This window comes from Centroberyx affinis, unplaced genomic scaffold, assembly GCF_046629955.1.
Source record: "Centroberyx affinis isolate AG114_WGS23_722 - 3 ecotype Tasmania unplaced genomic scaffold, CSIRO-AGI_Caff_v1 ptg002045l_1, whole genome shotgun sequence".
NCBI lineage: Eukaryota > Metazoa > Chordata > Actinopteri > Beryciformes > Berycidae > Centroberyx > Centroberyx affinis.
In genome coordinates, this window is record NW_027280380.1 from 20,332 (window position 1) to 42,281 (window position 21,950).

A 21,950-nucleotide genomic window follows, 5' to 3' on the forward strand; every position below is an offset into this window, starting at 1 on the left:
TCTAGTAAAACGGCGCACTCACATCCTCTCCTCCCAAATATAAAAGGTAAAAACAAAAACAGACCCAAAGCCTCATTGTCCTTAGGTGTATTTATAAGAGTGAACAACAGCAAAAGCTCCTCAGTTAGCAGTGAAGACATTCAAGCGTAACCACACACTGGCATGTACACATAAATGGAGACAATGATAGCCACCACCCACACCAAAGTGGTGTGCTCTGTGCATGATGTGGGTTCTGGTTAAAGACAGTAAACTTGATCCACACTATGATGCACACACGCGCACACACACACACACACACCAGGGTATCTGCAGGTTTCAAAAAGCCTTTTTAAAGCTACCTGGAACTTAATTTAACAGCAATTCATAAACCAAAACAAAAACACAAATCTGTCAAAACAAGACTATTTCGACTTGAACATAGCTAATGAAAAATTCTGACACTATAAATGGGCAGCATGAAAAAAAGTACAAGGAAAAAAAACAGGAAAATAATTGTTACAGGACATGAAGTCAAGTTGTGTTTAGCAAAGAATAAATAAACCAAAATAAATAAATAAGCTTATCTGTTTTGCATATTGTAATAATCTACCTGTGGACGTGCAGCACAAAGAAACCTGTCACTGAATGGGGAAAAAAACCTAAGACATCTAATAACTGTTTTTAAGACATTCTTAAGGCCTAGAATTTGGATATTTTAAGACTTTTTCAGACTTTTGAAGGACCTGCGGACACTCTGATACCCACCTGCCCAGGTAGCACTGCCAGAGCGGTTTGTTCTGTGCAGCCAGCTCAGAGTCCTTGGCTCCAAACATCTTAGCCAGCAGCTTCACCACCTGCAGCCTCTCATCATTATCATTACTCTGCAGAGAAAGAAAAAAGGAGGGGGAGAGAGAGAGAAGGAGAAGGAGAGAGGGAGAGCGAGAGACAGAGAAAAATGATGCACAGAACTCTCGTTGTGTGGGATGGACAGAGGCGCCAAGTCATTTACATTAACTACGTTGGCAACATTACACATCGCATGAACGCAGCAGTTTCTTTGGTATCAATCTTTTTTTTAGAGCGAGACAGAGAAAACGACTGAGACTATGAGAACTAAAGATAAAGACAGGAGGACAGAGATAGGGAGAGGGAATGAGTGGGCATGATGGAGAGAAAGACAAACGATAGGGAGAGAAGGGAGGGCGGCGGAGAGAAAGCAACAGAGACAAGAAATCAAGATAAAGATGGGAAGAAAGAGGCAGGGAGAAAGGGAGAGAGAGAGAAAGAGAGAGAGAGAAAGTGGTCTGTGCGGGAGAGATTTTATCGGGGCTATTATTTTGAGGAGACAGCAGTGATGTACACTCCCTCTGAACAGTTAATGAGCGTTATCCATCAGCAGGATGCCTTTATGAGACACTGCAGAGGCAACATTATGCTGAGTGGCTGACTGCCTTATCTTTCTAATATGAATCAACAAACCCGCTGAGAAAGTGAAAGTGCATGGCTCTGTGTGTAATGGGTCAGAGAATTTGGGTATCTAGTGTGGTGTGTGTATAAAGTAATAATAATGCCACCATCAATACAAGCACAACCATTGCTGCTGCTACTACAAATAATGATCAGAATACCACTATTACTACTACTAATAATAATGATAATAATACTACTTTTGTTTTTGTAAAGCACTTTGTAACTCTATTCTGATAAGTGCTATATAAATAAAGGTTATTATTATACTACCACCACAACTAATAATAATAGCACCACTACAAAGACTAATTATAATGGCATTCAGCAAATTTCAGCAAATTTCCTAAAGTTACAAAGTGCTGTAAGATAAATCAAACCATAGCAATCTGTTAACAAACAATTGACTTGGCACACTCAAATATACATAAAAATACTAACACAATAGGCTTAGAAATCCACTCAACAGTTAGTACAACAAGTGTACAAAAGTACAACTGAAAGAGTGTGAGTGCGTACCTTGAGTTTGAACTCCAGCTGCGGCAGGACAGACAGCAGCAGGTGGCTGTCTATGTTGTAGAGCTCCAGGATGAGGTCAAAGACGTGTTCAGACAGATCACTGACCGATGTCTTCCCCAGCATCAGCACCTGGTTGAAGAACTGACCGAGAAGAACCGCTGTTACAGAGACCTCATCCAAAACAAAGTTCCTACATGTCTCCACAACTCACAATGCATGACTTTTCTGTGACATATAGAGTAATTTCCATGACTGACAGTCGTCAGCATCCTTGTTCAGATGTTCTTTTAAAGGATTATTTTCAGGGCATTTTTGCTTTATTAGATTGTGTACTGTGGAGACAGCAGAGAGAGACAGATGGCCTGTGACAAAGGTCACAATAATGTAATCATAATGTTATCCTTATAAGGAAATTCTCTTTTTTTATTTATTTTTTTAAAACTGAAGGGCTAATCTTGGCAGTGTTAGTGTCATGCTCTACTGAATGCAATGAGCTACACAGAAGAAACTTTGTGGGAATGTACCTTTTTAACTTTTACAAGCCTGACAAGGACTACTTTCAAATTCCACAACTTTTACAGACTGCACATAACTGCAAGGTAACCAGACGCAACACAGAAACCACAAGCAGGTGTCCATCCACCCAAGACACAAAGACACAGATTCAACACCTTCTTTTACTCACTCTCTCATTCCACAATCACACAGCCACTCTTAAACTCAGTCAAAAGAAATAAATGAGACTGTGTCAGAGATTTCATTCTTACATTGGTGATGTAAGGTTCAATCGCCTGAGCAGTCCTCTTCAGCAGAGCTTTGGCCAGGTCATACGCCTGTTTATTCAGATTCTAGACAGAGAAAGAGGAAACAAAACAGTCAATAAAACAGCAGCAACAACTAAACATGTGAGAAGAATCCCATCAAGAGGCTTGGAGGAGGTGCAGATGATAGATAGTGGAGAAACTCTCATCCTGCTTTACCTCTTCTCACCTGCAGGGGTCTCACTGAATTACAGGACATGGAAAATGACATTGGCTTCAGTGAACTGGCACTATCAAATCACTTCAGCTGAGTGTTTGAGTTACTGAGATGTCTCTGCTTGTGTCACATCCAACACACTTGGTGGGACTAAGTGTGTGTGTGTATATAAATGTCAATACTTGTGTGTTGCCTTTCATGTGATGGTGCATGTCAAGCATGTTATTTGGCCATGTGCAGATACCTTGTGTGCTGGCACCAGGTTGACCAGCACGGTGTCCAGGAGCTCCTGCGATACAGTGTCTCCCTCACAGATGATGGAGCTCATCAGGTCCACCATATGCATGTGCACCTTCTGGTTGTGGCCGTTGCTGTGGAAACAAGGTGAAGCAGGGTCAAGGGTCAAGGATGACATCACTGAAGTAAAACAAAACCAAAAAAACAATCTAGCTGCAAGCATATCACATTCATCACTGAGTCCAACTGACGCAGCGATTTAAATTTCACATCACGGGTGTCAATTCAAAATGTTAAAAATATTTTTTTTGGCGGAAAAGTGGTATGATGATGCTTATTGCTCATTAAAAAAAACACAACTGACTATTTGATCAAAAATGTTACCATTTTGAAAGCAAGAATAACTAATTTCTCATGCCAGCAGGCATTTTGCAGGTATAGTTGTCACATTTGTCACTTTGTGTGCATCTCATTTTGGAAACAACCTCAATGGTGACGGGCCGCGCTCCAACGTCTGCGTGTGGCTGCGATGCACTGATCACACAGAGGTTAAGTTTACTTGCTCCAAATCTTCCATGTTACAATGGGGAGTAAAGCGTATTACCTAGATTTGTATCTGAGCGACTGCCGTCTTCAGCGCTGCCAGGCATTACTAGACTCATTACCTCCCATTCACTGGAAGCCTCACTCATACACACACACACACACACACACACACACACACACAAACACACGGGCTGCATTCCCGCACACCTTCCAGCTCACTGCAAACATTTAGCATGGAAAGCAGAGCTCTTTAGCATCTCCCTTATAAAAAGCTTTGTGCCTGCACAACCTTGACACACACATACACAATTTTGTTCCAATGGCAAAGTGCCAAATTCTGTGCTGCAGAATTCAGCCCTCAAGGTTGTGTTCAGCAGAGTGAAAGGGAGAGGGGGGTGTGTAGCGAAAAAAGAGAAGGAGAGGGGGAGGGGCCAATCAGACAGAAACAAACGGATCGCTACAGCGCTGTTCGCGATGTAGCGGCTGAGACAGAATGAGGTGTTATAGAGGGCTACAGGGGCTGAAACAGATTCCTTCATTACCCACTGCTGCTGTCAAGATAAAACACATATACACACACAGAAAGAGACATAAACAAAGATGCACATGGACACACACACACACACAGGTGGGCTTATAAAAGGGACTTACTTGATGACCTGGAAGAGCGTTCTGTAAAGCTGGGTGAAAATCTCATTGCTGTCCTCAAGCTCAAAGCAAATATTGTAGGACTTCACCCAAGCTATGTTCTGAACAGAAAGAGGAGAGAGAGAGGAGGTTAGTGACAAAGCTATTAACACTGCTGGTGCATCTAGGGAGGGGAAGGTGAAAAAAAGAGGAAAGGTGTAGTTCAAAAAGAAACAAACAAAAAAAACAGCCACATTTGCTATGCAGTTGAATTTCAAGGTGTTTTCACAAATAACCATATTTAAAAAACAATTTCAACTCATTTGCTTTTAACTGGACTCCAGTGCAATGTATGTTAAACACCTACATCTTAACAAATAATCCCATTGTGGCTACAGACAGCTATTTAAATAGCAGTTGTGTTTCATGAAGCAAAAATGAACAAAAATAAATATGGTTATTTTTTACTTTATTTTTATTATTATTATTCAGTGGGTTTTATTTTCCATCTTCTCCATCTTATTTTCTATGTATTCCATTCTCATCTTTATCTTATTTTCGCTATTACTATCAAGTTTTATGTGAAGCACTTGGTGCATGTAATTTCTGTAAAGCTCTTTGAGCTGCATTTCTTGTATGAAAGGTGCTATACAAATAAGGTTATTATTATTATTATTATTATTATTAATAATAATATCAATATTATACAAAATGAAGCATATTAAATTTGATCCAGCTCTGTTTCTGTTTTCAAACATTGGCCTTTTAAACAGCAGCTTACTTGACATTTGCTGCACTCCATTTTTTATCTCCAATTCTAGAGAAATCAACACACAAACACATTTTATATGACTTCACCACAAGGTATTCCTACCAATTTCACCCAAGTTGCCCTTTGCTTTCACCAGGAAATGACTTCCCAGAACAAATCCACACAAATGGACTGAAAGCACTTGGCGTTCAAAATGACAAGCACCAGCAAGAGGACTCAACAGCAAAGCAAACCATTAACTACCTGCAAAGAACATTTGAGTTCACTGCGAGAGGGAACTCAAATACGGTGACCAGTTGCTCAGAGTTTAACCGAAAACTTTCCTCTAACAGATTCTAAAAAAGTCCCTCAAATTAAAAGGCCAGTTTTAGGCTGGTAAACATGGTTTTAAAAAAAGCTTGGAAAATCAGAGTTGATACTTACAGGCCATTGCAGCCTGACAGACTTGAGAAACACAAACTGTAGCTCCAGGGAACAGTATGCATCTCTTATACGCTTCTGTTGCACAACAGGAGTGAGTGCATGTCATTCTGTCCCCATTGCTTTATCCTCTGTCTCTACACTCGCCCTACACCTTATTTATTTAATATAATGTTGTTGTATAAGACCTTGAATACATACATGCATTGGTAGATATATTTAGAAGGCAGGCAGTCAAATAATATGACAACAGAAATCCACCAGGATAAAAAAACAGCTCTGTTTACATGCACAGAGTAAGCTATTAAGACAATTGGCCATACTCCGGTTAAGGTCTTGGGCAGGTTAAGTTGTTCACATGAACCTTTGATACCCTACGATTGAGTATCTCCGTTTCCATGAATAAGCTAATTAACAGAATATTCCTGCCCACTTGTGGCATCCCGCCCACAGCTATAAAAAAAAAAAAAAAAGAGCTGCCGCCAGCCTCCCTCTCCCCCAGCGAATTACCTCTAATACAGGGGAAAGAAATGATGATCCAATAGTAGTCAATTTTCTTGATGCTCCTCACAAATAATGTTACAGGCCATTATACTTTCCATCCAAGGTACACTGTGTGAGTGTGAGTTTGTGCAGACAGTGAAAGCCAAAAGTGAAAGGAGTAAGATGTTTACATGCCACAGTAACCCATTTAATGTGGAAGTAAGCCAGGCTTCGTAACTGGGTTTCTCTAACCAACCAAATAGGGTGAGACACACAGACCAAAACCGGGCTAATTGAGTAACCAGGTTAAGGATGAAATTCTCTGTGCATGTAAACACAGGCAGTAAGATGACAAACACACAGAAACACACCTCAAGCAGGTAGAAGTATCTGTTGAACTGAGCGCTTTTGGTGTCCTCCAGTCCTTTGAGCTGTCTGGTGATGAACATGAAGATGTCCTGGAGATGAGACAGGGAACAGTTACCGTCACTACAGTCACTGGCAACACAACAAAGCAAGACACAGTGGGCAAAAAAACAAAAAGGGACCCTTCCGTTGAAATGAACAGGATTCTTGTTCAAATGCCTGGCAGGGTGAGCTAGAGTTTAGAGAGACCATCCCATAACTGAAAGGTAACTGGTCCGACCCCAGGAACAGTCAACTGATACGGCCAATTTGTCCACCAACAGTCATGTGTCGTTTTGAGCAAGACACCAAATCCTTACTCATGATTCGAATTCTACATCGCTTTGGATAACAGCGTCACATAAATACAAAATGTAAAATGAACGCAAAAAATAAAAAAAAACAGCTACTCCTGAAAGCTGGGCGTACCAGATAAAGGGATCATAACTTAGATGCAAATTTTTTTATGGTGAATGATGATTAGCGTCTCTCAGCCTGCTCTTAGAAGCTCTAGACGGTGCGAGTGTGATTTAAAAGTTACACCTATATTATCCAGGGTGGTGAAATTAACTAATGTTAGTATGATGCATTACTCAGCCAGCTATTCTGACAGGCAACAGACTCTCATTTAAGGTTGATCCAAACATCCTAGTTGGATGGTGAAATAGTGAATTTGGGACATTTACCAGCTGCTCTTGACTGTTGACCAAAGAAGTAGTTTCATCTGCCCTAATTAAATCATCGTAACAAGGTCCTGGCTACCTTGAGTTTATCCGGTGAGGTGTAGGGCGCCTCGGGGGCGTAGATCCTGAATATGTCTGCCAGACAGCAGGCCACCAGCAGACGCACATCTTTGTCTGGGTGTTTGAGGAAGAAGTCTGAGGCCAGGTGCAGGGCCAGGTTCAGGTACAGCTCCTTCTCCTCCTCGGAGTCCTGGTCCATGTCCATGAATGTCTTCACCACCATCTGGAACACAGAGAGGGGGGGAGTCGAATGGAGAGAGCGAGTGGCTGAGGTTGGGAGAATAGCTGGATGAAAAAAAGTGCTCAAGCGTGCAACTGATCCAAGGCAATGAGGTTTAAAATCCATCCATAATATTCCATTTGTTCAATGGAAGTTCACTGTTAAACTCACATATGGAAAAAGACTTCCAAAAAAGCTGTTTACCAAAATCTGTTTGAAAGACTAGAAAGCTGTTGATTAGGTAAATAATTAAGCTTCATTTGGTAATCACTTTCAGGCTTTTACTTATAGGTTTATTTGATTTAGAGATTTTATTGCTTTGAGGGATAGTACGCAAGTGCTTAAGTGCAGTGCAGTTACAGAGAAACAGAACAAAACAGTGAATGTCTAAATATTGGGATTTGAACTGCAAGATTTAAATTTGAATACTTAGTGTTTGGTAAAAGAATAGCGATATTATCATGACTCCAGCAACGTGACGACATCGTATCGAGAGCTTTCTGGCAATTCCCACCCCTAATCTCTATGTCTGCAACCAAGGTAATGACAGCCGACAGTGCTGCAGCAGAAAGGATGGCACTGACCTTGAGCCTGCGGACCATCTCCTCTTTGGAGATCTTGTCTGAGATCTCCTTGACCCCTGGGGGGTAGGTCACCTTCCCGTCTGCGGCTCGAGCTTTAGAGTGAGCCATCCTCTTAGCTCTTTACTGCCTGAGGAGAGAAAGACATAGCAACATTGGTAATACACTCAAAAGCAGGGGAAGAGAGAGTGAAACAGAGAGAATGGGGGAGGTAAAGAGAAAGAGGGACTAAAAACCTATTTGCAGAATTGTTTAACTTCAACTTAAAAGGGAAAAAAAACAGTTTTAAAAAAAGTACATCATCACCTGTTTTGAACCCCCTGACGCAAATCTTTTTAAGACTTCAAAGCTTTGAAAGGAGTCTGCGATAGAGCAGCCTCTGAAATATTCAGCGAGGTATTCGCAGCAAGGTAATGGCATTCTACAAGCTGAATCCAGGATGAGGCTGCTGCATGCTGAGAGCAGGGAGACTTTTCAATGCGAGCCGCTGCTGGCTTTGTGTTCCATATTTCATTACCGCAGCCACTGGCCTAGCAAGGATCACACCCAATTCATGGTTAGGGCATTCGCATGATGCCAAATGTGCTTTGACTTTGGCATAGTATTGCTCATGGCCAGGTCAGTCATACTGCACTTAAAAATTTTACACTGCTCCTTTGCAGTGGCTGTTAAACTGGTCTCACCTTGCCATTGTTTTGTTTGGCCATGAAAGATGTTGAAAAGCTGGTAATGCACTCGCCCAGAAATATGACCGTTTTTTTTTTAATGTCAGACAAACTAAAGCCTGGTTCATGTGGAAACAACAGAGTCCATGTGGTCAAAATGACATAATTGCAGCCAAAATCACTAGGAGTGTTGGCTACATTTGAGAGTCATGTACAAGGTCATGCACCACCTGAAATCTGAAACAACATGGATGGCTATTACGTAGATGCGCCTCTGTGGTCATCATGAAAGCACAAGCAAAGCATGAGAGCAACACTTTACACAGAGCTTGCACATGTCAAGCCACACGGAAAGCCTGAACCAGGGATAAGGCAGTGTTGAAAGGGTGGACCTACGTAGCACATACTTTTCTCAAAAGAAATAAAGGAGACAAAGTCATAAACATTCTCTATTTTCTGCAAAGCACATGTGTACAGGGTGGGAAATTAACACCCGCCACTCGCCAAATGTGGGTGACTTTGAGCAGTAGCTGGTAAATTTGTTAGTTCCACCAGCTGTGGCGGGTGAACAAAGTTTGCCAAAAGTGCGGGAAAAAAAAAAACTATCAGCAGCTGGCAGACCCTTTACGAAGCGCACTCCCACAGTGCACTGCCCTCTGTTTACATCCGATATGCCAATCTTTTCATGACTACTCCCAGGCACCGTACTTAGCAACATGGTTTCAAAACATTTTGATATGAAAAAATTGTTGCCAAGGAAAACATCAAATAGGACTTCCCATTGCCGCTCCTGGGCACCGTACTCAGCAACGTAGTTTGAATATAAATTGATACGAAATCTTGTTACCAAGGAAAACATTAAATAGGGCAGCCTCACTACCCACTAGTCAGTTTAGCTTGCCTACCCCGAGGCTTGACAAGACTGTCAAACTGGAAGCAGAATGTGGCAACATATTGTTGGAGTTAAGAGGCTAGCAGACACAGATAATGAGAGAGGTGGTACACTGCAGTGAATTAGGAGACATTGGGGCCATTGGGCCAAAAAAACAAAAAAAACAAAAGCGATATTTCAATGAGAGGGGCGACATGACAAGCAAGGCAAGATTTTAATAACATTTAAAGCAGTTCAGATACTTTGTGCTCTCTTGGATGCGTTAATTTTATATTAAGCAGCTTCTTCTTGTTATATTGTCAATGTAATCCGCTTTAAGCATCCCATCATTGTCAACATACTTGAATAAATACATAAAGTATGGCCTATATAACATGGGCACTTCATGTGTTTTTTTTTTGTTTTAAATTATATTTAGTAACACTCATTTTAAAAAGCGGCTGGTAAAAAAGTGGTTGGTAGGATTTAGGAATCTACCAGACACAGTGACTAGTGGATCAAAACCTTACTTTCCCACCGTGAATTTGTATACTGATTTCCTACACATTCAAAAGTCCACACTTTGCCAGACTAATTTTATGACTAGATTTGAAGATTTTAGTTGGGGTACAGTTTGATGCATGCAAAGGGTGGCTGGGCTATATGACTACTACTACTAAAAGTTACTCTTAACAACAACAAAAATTTGGGGGCGTTGTTGTTGTTCATTATCCAGGAAAACCGATTAGTTAGAATGCATCTTAGCTTCTAACGTTAACAATTAATGTGAGTTGTGTGATGAGTTGGATGAGAAAAACATTCTCTGGTAATCATGTGGAAAAAATTAGATCCAAGGCACTCCAAAAAATTGTTAAAATACCTACATCATTTTTGGATAGTAATAATTGTAAGTTAAAAACTGCATTTCAACCCCATGTCCTTCATTATATAGGGGGCTTTAACACATTTTTGGAGTGCCTTGGATCTCTTTTTTCCACTAGATCATTATCCAGGTCTATTTTCCCACTAGATCATTATCCAGTTCTATTTATGTCCTCCTTAACTGAACTTTTATAGTTCCAGTTCCCTCTCCTAGAAAATATGTTTAATGATGCTTTGTGGTGGAAAAAAGCTGAATGTAAGCTAATGTAAATCAGTGTCCTCCCTAGATGATGTGACAGTCACACTGCTGCAGATGTGAATTCACAGCTCCACTTGGTTCAGTTTGTGATTTGGAGGCGATCACTTCAACAAAGGTTCAATTTGATATCAAGAGCTCTCCCAGACCACCCTGCCACAAATTCATGCTCTATTGTCAACTGCATCATTTATGGCTGTAGTTCTCAACCTCGGGGTCATGAGATGATTTATGGGATAGGAAAAAACATATTTCTACTAAATTTAATAGGTCTATTTTTCCCTTATTTTTCTCTCATTTTTACTTCTTGTGAAATAAATTCTGATAATTAATCATTCAAATCATTCTTTGATTGAACAGTTCAAGGGGGGTCCCCGAGTAGGCTAACGCTTTGTTTTAAGGGGTCACAAGGCTAAAAGTTTGAGAACCACTGATTTATGGTGTCCTTGCTTTACTTTGTCTTGGTTTTGACTATCCTGCTGTGACACTGAATTAGAAATGAAACTCAAAATCGCTGCATCATCTTAATATTAGTATGTGCATGCATGTTTCATATGTCAAGGAAAGCAACAGTAAACCTATTGTCCACCATAAATAATGCAATCCCCTTCAGGACCAAACGGTAACAAAAATGTCACCTCGTTTTGACATGTAGCAGTAGCACACCCTCCTTATCAGTGTAATTTTGTAATCAGGCCAATCAGTGTGATTTTGAAAAAGCCGGAACGCTGCTGTGAATATCATTGTCCAGGTTTTCTCAAAATGCGATATTGTGCATGACAGATGGATGGACAGACAGACGAACAAATGGACAGACAGACGCTGATCCATAGTTTGGAATTTCAAAACACAGCGAGAGTGGGGGGTTGACATGCAACACAGGTCTTGGGCCGGATTCAAACCCAGGCCATCATGTTTACATGGTACAGGTCTTAAACCACTGAACCACCAGGACAACCACCATTCTGGTAAATTTTGACTGAGGCAGATAAGTGTGTCTGCTGTACCAGCTAATTTAGCAGGTAAATCATTTGGTGGGTTAAATACCACAACTGGCTGACGAAATGTGGAATCCATCAGCCCCTGTGGCTGCTGGACAAAAAAACAGCGAAGTTAGTTTCCTGCCCTGCTCCCAACATTTCATTCCACAACAACCGCCAGTCCCAGGGGATTTAGCCAAACAAGGTTCTACTATATTAGGGGCTGCATGGCATATTGTAGCTAAGAAGGACTGAATGAATAATCGGAGAGGACAGCTTCAGTAACTTATGTCCTGTTTCTGACTCTCTGAAGTGGTGCTGCTATTGTCAATGAAGGAGAATTGATTGTTATGAAACAGTCTGGGTCACTAGGTCTGCAGCCTGTTCGCTGGGTTTTGATTTAGCGGCCAGACCGCAATACTGACTTTTGAATCACAACCAAACATTTTTCTGCAGCTGTACTTGATTTCTCATAAACACACGCACACACACACACACACACACACACACCACATGCACCACATGCACGTCAGTAGGCACAAATGCACACACTGGACACTGGCAGGCTGCCAAATTGCTCTGTTCTGACCTTCTTTCCACCCCACAGCTGCTGCCAAAGATGAGTCCAATCTCTCTCTCAGCCTATCGCAGAGACACACAGAGAGCTCTAGCAGCCAATCAGAGTAGAGTATTTGTCAACCTGGGGGTCTGTCTGAGCACCATCCAGCAGGGAATATTTCACTTTGAATAAGAGACAGCAGTAAATAATCACGCACAGGCCAGCTTTACCCGACATTAAAGCCGTTGGAACATGGGCTACCTTGAACTCATTTCTGGTTTATCACAGTCAAGCACATTTATCCCCCGGTGAGCTTTTTTCCATCCGCCCGCTGTTTCGGCTCTCCCCCTGTCCCCCTGACACAGCAGCCAGCAGAACTGGGTAGACATGTACACAGCAGTCCTCCTAACCTAATCTGAACTTTGACCCAGCTATCCTTAGTTACCCCCGTGGGCAATCATGGGGGAGAGGGTGACTGTCAGCAAACCGAGAGAGAGGGAGGACTGGGCACCAGCTGGTTATGAGGCTGAACTCACTGACCTAACCTCCATTTGCACAGACACACACACACACACACACACACACACACACACACACACACACACACACACACACACACACACACACACACACACACACACACACACACACACACACACACAAACACTGAGGGGGAAAAACGCTGGACAGGAAAGCGCTGCTAAGAGTTCGGGATAAGCAGTATCCCAAGCTCCAAACTTCATGGACAAACTTCTTTAAACTGAGCATTACGCTGCCAAATCTGACCCAGTGGAGGCTGGCCAGAAACGACAAGGAAGTAGAGAAGGAGGGACTGAAATTAAACCAGCAGGGAGGAGAATGAGAGGAGAGAGCTGGAGCAAACCTCCAAAGAAGCCAGTCTGCCAGGGAAGCCATATGTAACGCCATCCAGAAAACAGACACACTGCTGAAATATATAGCTTGGGTTATTTGGATCTACATTCATTCAACCTTGGTGCACCACAACAGGAAAAAATAAATAAATAGCCTACCACCAGGGCTAGGTACTGTATGAATTTGACCAAACATCATTTAGCTCAATTTCCCTCAAAATGCAAACATGCTAGAGTGCTGCATCCAACGTTATAACCAAAATGGGGAGGGACATTTAAACCAAAACCAAAAATTACCCCCAACCACCACTGCTGCTAAGTGGTTTCAGAGGAAACACTGCTCCATATGCTTCCATATGTGGTTGATTTAAGCAGCTAGCAAGAAAATATGTGTGCTTGCTGAAAAACAACAACTTCAGAGATATCCCAAGCCAAAGAAGATAACATTGTTTGGCAATGCTAACACAAATCAAGAGATTGAAAAATAAAATACTGAAAAGACCTCATGCAGCACCATCCAAACAATGTCAGAACTGTTTTACAACACAGTCCTACAATCAAGAAGACTTTTTTCAGGAAAATGTCTTTGAATACCACTGATTTGCAATGCTATTAAATGCTAACGATTCCTGACACAACAACTTTCCAAAAACCACAACCATGTACAGGTGCTATTTGATGGACATTTCATCAGAAATTACAGAGGCTTCTTACAGCCTGTGATCCCGTTAAGTAACCTGCAAAGAGGTGGTGGGATGCGTTTCAAGTCCAGTAACCGCAGACTGATAGTTGTCAAAGCAATGCACTGGAGCGCCCTGGTAGAGCTGATTGGCTTAAATCAGCGTTTGTGTAAATAACATGTATTGTCTGTTTGTAGAGATAATATGTACCATCTTCGTTTCGAGGTTTCTACAAACGCTAACGTTACCGCTTCGCGTACAGCCTTTTGTTATTATATTAATAACAGCAGGTATGCAAGAGCCCGGTGGTGTGCTGCTTTCAACAATCACAGTACTAGCTAGTCCTCATCGGTGGGTGGAAAGTACGAGAGTGGATTAACTGTTAGAATTCGTCGGTTGACTCAATCAATTAACCAACCGATCAACCATTAAATAGATCAATTATTTCTATACTGGGATGAACCGATGACTCTGTCCAAAGCAATGCGCCTTTAAGAAACAGCCCATTATTATAAGTCATAACGGTAAACGAAAATAATTTGAGCATTATATCTGGGCAACCAGAGGGTAAATGCAACAATTATTTCTGCGGTAGTAAATCTAGTTGTGTTTGAGAAACTGTTTTGTGAATGGAGGTGTGCATTGTTATGACACAGGAGCATGTCAAGGCCATAGACTATGGTATAGTCTAGGTTGCCTTGTTGCTGTAATGTTGACCGCGGCTAATCTAGTTAGCTACCGTTAGCTAGCTAGCTAGCTGGTAAGCACATCTAGCTAGCCATTACACTGGCTGGCGTAACCTAGCTAACGATAGCAGCAGCAATCTCGGTGACAGAGGGCGGTAAGCTAGTACACAGAACAAAACGCCATAACTGTATCGTTATCATTTTTCTGATCGCCACCATGCAGCCACTTCGCGTCATTGTTTGCTGATGCTGCCGGGACACTTAGCCTAGCAAATGGGCTAACAGTACACTAGCTAACCATTTTGCGCCGCACCACCCGGTCAGCCAGCGCTGTGAATCTGACACGGCTACCCGAAACACAGGCGAGGAAGGCGGGCTGCGCTCTCCCTGCCAGCGCTGGAAACCTGGCTACTCCTCGGATACATCCAGGGTTACATACAGTTTTTTGCAGCAGTACTTGAAAATATCCGTACCTTACAATCAAACAGGATTTGTTTGTTGGTGCAATTTCATACCTGTTAGGGTGAATTGTGATCAATTGCGTCCTCTTCTGCAGCTCTCTTCCCCCTCCTAGCTCCAAAATGGCGCCAATATGTATAGATTCAGTGCCCATGGGTAAAAAGCCATCCATGGGTGCGTAGCGCCACCTATAGAGTTATGCGCATAAAGTCTGAATCGTCTGAATAGGCCAAATGCTGCATTCATGTGGCCCTCTTAAGTTCCTATTTCCGTACGTCGTGCAGAAATCGACTTGTCGCCATTTATGTTTATTTTTTCTGGCGGCACAGAGATACTTCGTCCTGCAGTGGCAGAATAAAGAGGAAGATTTTGAATGCGATATACGTAATCGAGGTTTTAATTAATTTATCAATACAAAAATGCGAAACATAAGGCAATAGAAACATAGAAACATAAGGCAATACAAACAATAAATAGAATTCCAAACAACATATACTTATAAAATACATAAAACATTAAATAAATAAATAAATAAATAAATACATACATACATACATAAACTACACATCTCGCCAACTCGCGTATCATGGAAAAGTCCCACTTTGCCAGTTGTGTTTACCGCCTTGTTTCTGACAGCACCTGAAGGCAGCAAAAGGATGCGAGCGACATAAGCTTTTTATTTAGGCCTATTTATTTTAAGCCAAAAATATCTAATAGGCTGAATAAGATACAGCGCCACAAAATATGCTTAAAGCAAAAACTGCAGCATTTCCATAAGTGCTGTTACTTTTTAAGATAATGTTTTTATTGATAATTATTTCCCCATACAAACAGGTTGTTGAGGAGACTGATTATGGCAAAATTCACTGTAGCAGGAGCTATGAAATATCCTACATAGTGGTAAAAACACTACACAGTCTTTCATTGTATTTTTAATTCACTTAGTTGCTATGGTTATGGTTTGTAGTATCTTCTGATAACCCTATGTCTCTGACCAACACAGATGAGCTATAGGGGGAGCTCCAATATAAGGAATTGTTTCAGACTTGCACCCAGTCTTCTTCAACCAGCGGCTATTCACCTTATGCAGCTCCACCTTATGCAGCTCCGCATTTTACGACCCTTCAAATGCAGTCTAATGAAAAAACATCAATATTTCGCTCCTATTCTTCTGTGGACTTTCGAGGACTTGCCTCAATAATGACTTTATCTTATCTCTGCTAAAGTATTAGCCTACTATAATATTGCTATAGGGACTTACAGAGTGTCTATTGTAGCCTACTCAATAGTGAGTTTATAAAGACCTTAACTTCATGGTATATTTTTTATCTAACTATTGCATTAGGCTACTATAGGATTTTCTGAGGTATATTTTTTGACCAAGAAGCTGCATTAAGTTTACTACTTTTTTAGTCTCCTTCTAAACATCCTATGATTTATTATAGGATAATAGTTATTTTGCCAAGGACAACAGTGTTGGTCCAATAAAGCTCACCCCTGATCTCAATTAACCAATCAGTGCTCTGAGACGGGAACCTACTGGCACATGTAAGCACCTATAAATCACAGCGGAAAGAAACAGCAGGCTGGTTTCATGGCTCCGCGATGGAGGGGTCCACGTTTTCACCGTACAATGTCAGCGGCAGTCCGGCCTGCGGCCCCTTCGCCCCGGGCGGCGGCTGGGGAAAGAGAGAGGGCCGGTTCATGACCCCCCAGGGCCTCAACTACCTGGAGCTCTGCAAGGCCATCCTGTCCCAAGTCGACCCCAGTTTACCCTCTCGACTCAGGAGGGCAAACACGAAAGAATGCGGCGTGCAAGTAAACGCAAAAGTGGATAAAATCGTCCAGTGCTCGCTTGGCCCCAAAACGCTGTTTTCCCAGGAAGGCGACTATCCCGTCTCTTCCAAGTCCTCGAAGAGCCTGGATGCGTCCAAACCAGACGGAAAGGCGCTGTACAACACACCGGTGAACAACCTGCGCTTCTTGCGACCCGTTTCCATCTACTCTCCCGTGTTTGATCGCAGGACCTTCCTGAAGGAACTTAACGACGATGAATGTGAATGTGAAGGAGAGGATGAAGCCGCTGAAATCGTGGACCGTGACACTGACAAGGATGCTGAGACGGATCAAACTGATGAGGATAAGGACTTGAAGACACCCCTCCATCGGGCATCAAGGGGGTCCAACTTCCAGGTGGGTCTCTTGCCTCGGAGTCCACTGAAGAAAGTAGATGGGGCCTTTTCAGTGGTGCCCAAAGTAGCACCCAGGGGCACTTGAAAGGGTTCCAAGTGGGTTCCCTGGAAACTTAAGTATTTGTTGAATTACATTTTTATTGCATTCACTTGATGTAAGCCCCATAGGAGAGAAGGTATGATTATGGTGAGCAGAGGTTTCAACTACAGATGTATAACAAATGGGAACCTACAGGACAAAGCTTTTATCCAATGGGTGTCTGGTCTAAAGTGGATCTACAGTATATGAGGGTCCTTGATATGAAAAAGTGAGGGAATTCATGCCCTCTTTTGATTCCTACATAACTGTTTCAATGTGACATACTTATACTCTTCACACCCAACTGTGCAAGAAGTCACTCTGCAAAAGTGTCTATTTTTTTTTAACTGCTTTTCTCATTTTTGTTAGTTTCTGGAGCAGAGGTATGGCTTTTTCCACTGCAGAAAATGCAACATCCGGTGGGAGAGTGCTTATGTGTGGTGCATCTCTGGAACCAGTAAGGTAGTGGTCAATTATATATAACTATATGTAACTTATGGTAAACCTGTGCTGTAATATTTGGATAAAATGGTCTGCATATGTAAAAAATAACCAAGAACTGCTGTTGGGTTTTTTTTGTGTCTTTCTTTCTTCATCAGGTGTACCACAAGCAGCTCTGCCGGAAGTGTCAGGTGGGGTTCAACCCCTACAAAGTGGAGTCCATCCTCTGCAAGGTGCATTTACTTTTCTTGTCCTGTTCCAATAAGAAACCTTTATAAATACCCTTGGGGATTAAGTGGGTTTGTTGTTGAATTCCATCTGATAATAAGCCTTTTTACCCTGTGCCAAAACTACTTACTGAAATGTGCTGTAAAATGGCAAATTGAAATGCAGATCACGTACCAAGTGGTTCTCCAACATATCAACCCTGAAATATTTGCTTGGAGAGGATTGATTCCCATTCTGAATTGTAAAGTTGGATTCACTGCTTTCCATTGTCTCTGAGCTCAGAGGATTGAAACCTGTTAGACTTGCATGAGCAGGAATGGCTTGCTTGTTCAGTCAGTTTATCAAAACATTGTCATCCTTCAATAGGGGTCAGTAATGTTCCATGACTGACTCTTGGCTTACTGTTCCTGACTCTTCTTGCTCATTTGCTTTCTTCCATTCACCCCCTCTCAGGGCTGCTCCCAGACCTCCTGCTGCTGTGAGAGGAAGCAGAGGCACATAAACATGAGGAGGCCTCACCGCCAGGACCTGTGTTGTCGCTGCAAGGGCATGAGGCTGTCCTGTGATGCCACCTACAGCTTCAAATACATCGTCTGAGTGGGGATTTTTAAGCCGGCCAATGTTTGGTTTGGAATTGATTATCGTCTATTGCTCATGTAGATCTGATGGCTGATTGCCATCAAGGTTAGGGCCATGTGAGTCAGACGACATGCCTATGTCACAGGTGGAAGTTGCCTCCAACAACAGACTTTATGAGATTTGCTTATTCTCCCTCCAGCCACAGTTGGTAAATCGTTGAAAATCTCTACCTGGGTTGGTTATTGGAAGCAACTTCTCAAGCAGGTGGTGTCCTTCTATTCCCCCAACTATCTTGGTGCTTAACTGAAAGTGAAATTATTTTTGTAAGTGGAAATAAAGTTTATGAAATAAATGTATTGCATGGAAACTTGTGCAATTTTTTTGTGTACACCATACTGAAGTTGTACTCTTACTTTTAATTATAACCTCTTGGAAGTCAAAGGAATTGTAACTCTCTTCCTTTTTATGGAAGGATCCTGCTGCTCAGTCTCTTCTGTCACTTGAATCTAGCCGGTCTTATGTGTCTAAACTTTAAACACAATAACCTAATATAGATTAATAGGATGCTGGTCTAAACCAAGAAGCAAAAGGGTGATGTAGGACCAGAATATTGTCTTTGATACCAACAGGTATGAGAGCAATGCCGAGTCGTAAGTCATCAGTCCTAATTGCACAAGACTTGTTAGTTGAGAACCAATAATAGTCTTATATGTTAAGGATGTAAATTAATGCATACTCTATAAAAATCAATTCCATTTTCAAATAGGCTAAGTGAAATGCACAAGAAGTCATTTTGATATGTCTTTACTTTTGACACCGACTTGTACAGAGCATCAACTCAAACAACTTCACAAAGGCTGTAAAAGTATTTACAAGGTGAAAAAACAACTACACAGTCTTCATCTAAAAAGCTTTAAAAATGTGCAATTTCTTATTTGGCATGCACACACATTCTCCCACACACAGGAAAAAAAACATACCCGCATGAGCTTAAAGCTCCCTTTTGTACCTCATACAAACATATCTTTCAGATAAAATATGATTCTGTTAATAAATATTTCAAACACTTCATACAGTACACAGAAGATGGCATGCATGGCAGTTAAAATTTGTTTGAACTGAGAGAACAAACATTAATATAAAAACTAAGTTGAATGAGTGTTGATTTATAGTTGATCAGATATAAATAGGCAAAAGATATTTGTACAGCAAAGGGCAAATAACCGCTAGGGAGGAAACGAGGGGAATCACAAAAGGGGCTGACAACAGGAAGTGTTCGACTTCAGAACAGTAGTAGCACAAGTTTTGTTTTGAACATCAATGATGAGTGCTGAATGTCAGCATTTCCCTTACGTGTTATCAGTACCTACAAACCACACACAAACATATGCTACAGTGTACAGTGGTAACAAGACCATTGTGTGTCCATTATCATCAACATGATACAGAGAGAAAGACTAAATATCTCAGTGTATACATGCACCATCCTCTTGGCATGTGAACACATGTTACAGTGTAGGACAGTAACAAATATACAGTGTGTACACTCACTAATATGATGCTACAACTAGCCACACAGAGGAGTGTACGCTGTGCACAGACAATGGCATGATTAGAGTGTACCAATGTTTACCACAGTAGTCTACAGACAAGCTGGTTCACTGATACACAAGCTTTTCAGAATATAAACAGAGCAGGGACAGCATAAAGAACTACGCTTGAGTATTCTGCATCCGCTCTTTGTCAGTCAATCTGTCTTTCAGTCAGTCAGGAGTAGTCAGAGAGTTGTTGGGAGCAAAAGGGACGCTAGTACAGTAGTAAGCATTCAACTGGGTCATGCATTGCACAATTTCCCCCCCGAAGGAGATCTCAAACAGTAGACACAAAAAGGAGAGAAAAGTAATTCCAGCTTTTGGCTTTTCCTTCTCAGTGAAAGTGACAGCCTTTTCTCTCACAGTAACAAAACAAACAGTAATATACCCTCCTTTCTGTAACATTTGTTTTTATCTCATAACAAAACTCCACTTAGTGCAATAGGGAAAACTCCACCGGCGATGTTACGCACTGTCCCGGCTAGTTCCCTCACTGTATCTTGTGATACTACCAGCTAGCTTCATCCTTCCCACAGGAGGCAGCAACAGTCAATCAGGTTCAGTCTCACCTTCAGTTCCTCTGGGAAGCAAGTTAGAATCCAAGCTAAGTGCCTTCATGGGTCCTCAGGTGCGGAACAGATCAGATGCTGAGTGATGACCATCAAGCAGGACTTAAACTAGGAGCAGATCTATTATACAACACGTAACCGTAAAGCAAAGCTAACGCTCGGATAGAATCACATCAGGTCATCTTTATCAGCAGGTAGCAGTGTCTAGTATCCAGTGGGTCCAATCACACATCCCTTTATCTCTGGGATATGACTCACGGTTCCTAAAATGTCTCTCCAGGCCCCAGGTATGTCTAGGACCCCATCTTCTCTTACTCAGACATTTGGGTCTGCAGGTTGGTCAGGAATAGTTACAATCAGGTGTTTGGATCTGCAGCAGTCTCAGGTGTGTAGGTCCTCAGCTGTGGTTAAGTTCAGGTTCAGCGTCTCAGGTCTGAACGTCTGAAGGTTCGGTGTTCAGGAGCCCCCCTACTTTCAGTAGGGGCAGGGCGGCGTGTCCCACCTTGCCCAGGTAGCGAGATAAGGGTGTGGCCGCCTCACCGAGGGAGCAACAACAACCCCATCCTGCAGCCTCTCCCTGGGCAGGGGGACAGGGAGGAGGTGGAACGGGAGGGGGGAGGGACAAAGACGGGGCGGGACCCCGGGTTAAGACGGTGTCATGACCTGGGTTCGGTGATGGGCTTGAACATGAAATGGAGTATTTGTACGGGGAATGGGGGAAATGGGGAAGATGGGAGCCGCGGAGGGGAATGGGCGATGCGTGGGTGTCAGAGTGTGAGAGCAGGGTGGGTTCTGACGCTACAGTTGGGAGCGTGTTGGGTGCAAAAGATGATAACGGGTGCTTGTTAGTGTGTATGTGTAACAATGGTGAACTGTGTGATGAATATCCTCTGAAAGGATAATAAACATCAGATTTCTCATCGATGTAATCACTCCCTGGTTCTTGCGCGTGTGGCGGTGTAAAATCCCTGATTGGTTCAAATGGCAAGCAGGGGCCTGGGATGTTTGAACAGCTGTGGGATGAGAAGAGGTTGGGGGGTTTGGGAAACTCAAGCAGAGAAGTGTCAGAGTCTACAGTGGATGGAGATGAGGAGAGCAGAGTGAGGTTTGGGTCATGGTCTAGGTATGGATGTGGTTCTAGTGTTGGGTGGGGTGGAAGGCGGCGGTCTGTCTGGAGCCCTGAATCCTGGGCAGCAGATAGACAGGTGGGGGTAAGGGCCAGGTGTGTGGGTGCTGAGCCTCCTCTATCACACCGGACTGAGATGACGGATGGCTCAGCTGCAGCGGGGGTGGAGGTGGTTTCGGCAGGGTCATGGACTGTAGCGGCGGGGGAGGTAAGGGCGGGGGTGGGGGCGGAGGGGGCGGGGGGCTCCTGAGGTC

At 42.5% G+C, this 21,950-nt stretch overlaps 2 protein-coding genes across 2 annotated transcripts in view; one reads left to right on the forward strand and one right to left on the reverse strand.

Moving 5' to 3' along the window:
- Positions 1–15,002, reverse strand: part of pds5b (PDS5 cohesin associated factor B) — a 32,655-nt gene extending 17,653 nt beyond the window's left edge. Inside the window, 9 exon segments of the mRNA XM_071531148.1 lie at positions 748–863; positions 1,969–2,109; positions 2,736–2,816; positions 3,191–3,317; positions 4,381–4,478; positions 6,403–6,489; positions 7,199–7,402; positions 7,984–8,110; positions 14,947–15,002. Of these exon segments, the coding sequence (XP_071387249.1) occupies positions 748–863; positions 1,969–2,109; positions 2,736–2,816; positions 3,191–3,317; positions 4,381–4,478; positions 6,403–6,489; positions 7,199–7,402; positions 7,984–8,091 (962 nt within the window). The 5' untranslated portion in view covers positions 8,092–8,110; positions 14,947–15,002.
- Positions 15,003–16,495: 1,493 nt separating this feature from the next.
- zar1l (zygote arrest 1-like) lies at positions 16,496–18,427 on the forward strand. The gene is made up of 4 exons (XM_071531155.1): positions 16,496–17,083; positions 17,531–17,623; positions 17,761–17,835; positions 18,284–18,427. The coding sequence occupies exons 1-4, from the start codon at positions 16,496–16,498 to the stop codon at positions 18,425–18,427; spliced, it is 900 nt and encodes a 299-aa protein (XP_071387256.1).
- The last annotated feature ends 3,523 nt before the right edge of the window (positions 18,428–21,950 follow it).

Coding starts and splice junctions, on each gene's coding strand:
- zar1l (XM_071531155.1), top strand. CDS start 16,496: ATGGAGGGGTCCACGTTTTCACCGTACAATGTCAGCGGCAGTCCGGCC. Junction 17,084..17,530: donor CAAGGGGGTCCAACTTCCAG/GTGGGTCTCTTG, acceptor CATTTTTGTTAG/TTTCTGGAGCAGAGGTATGG. Junction 17,624..17,760: donor GCATCTCTGGAACCAGTAAG/GTAGTGGTCAAT, acceptor TTTCTTCATCAG/GTGTACCACAAGCAGCTCTG.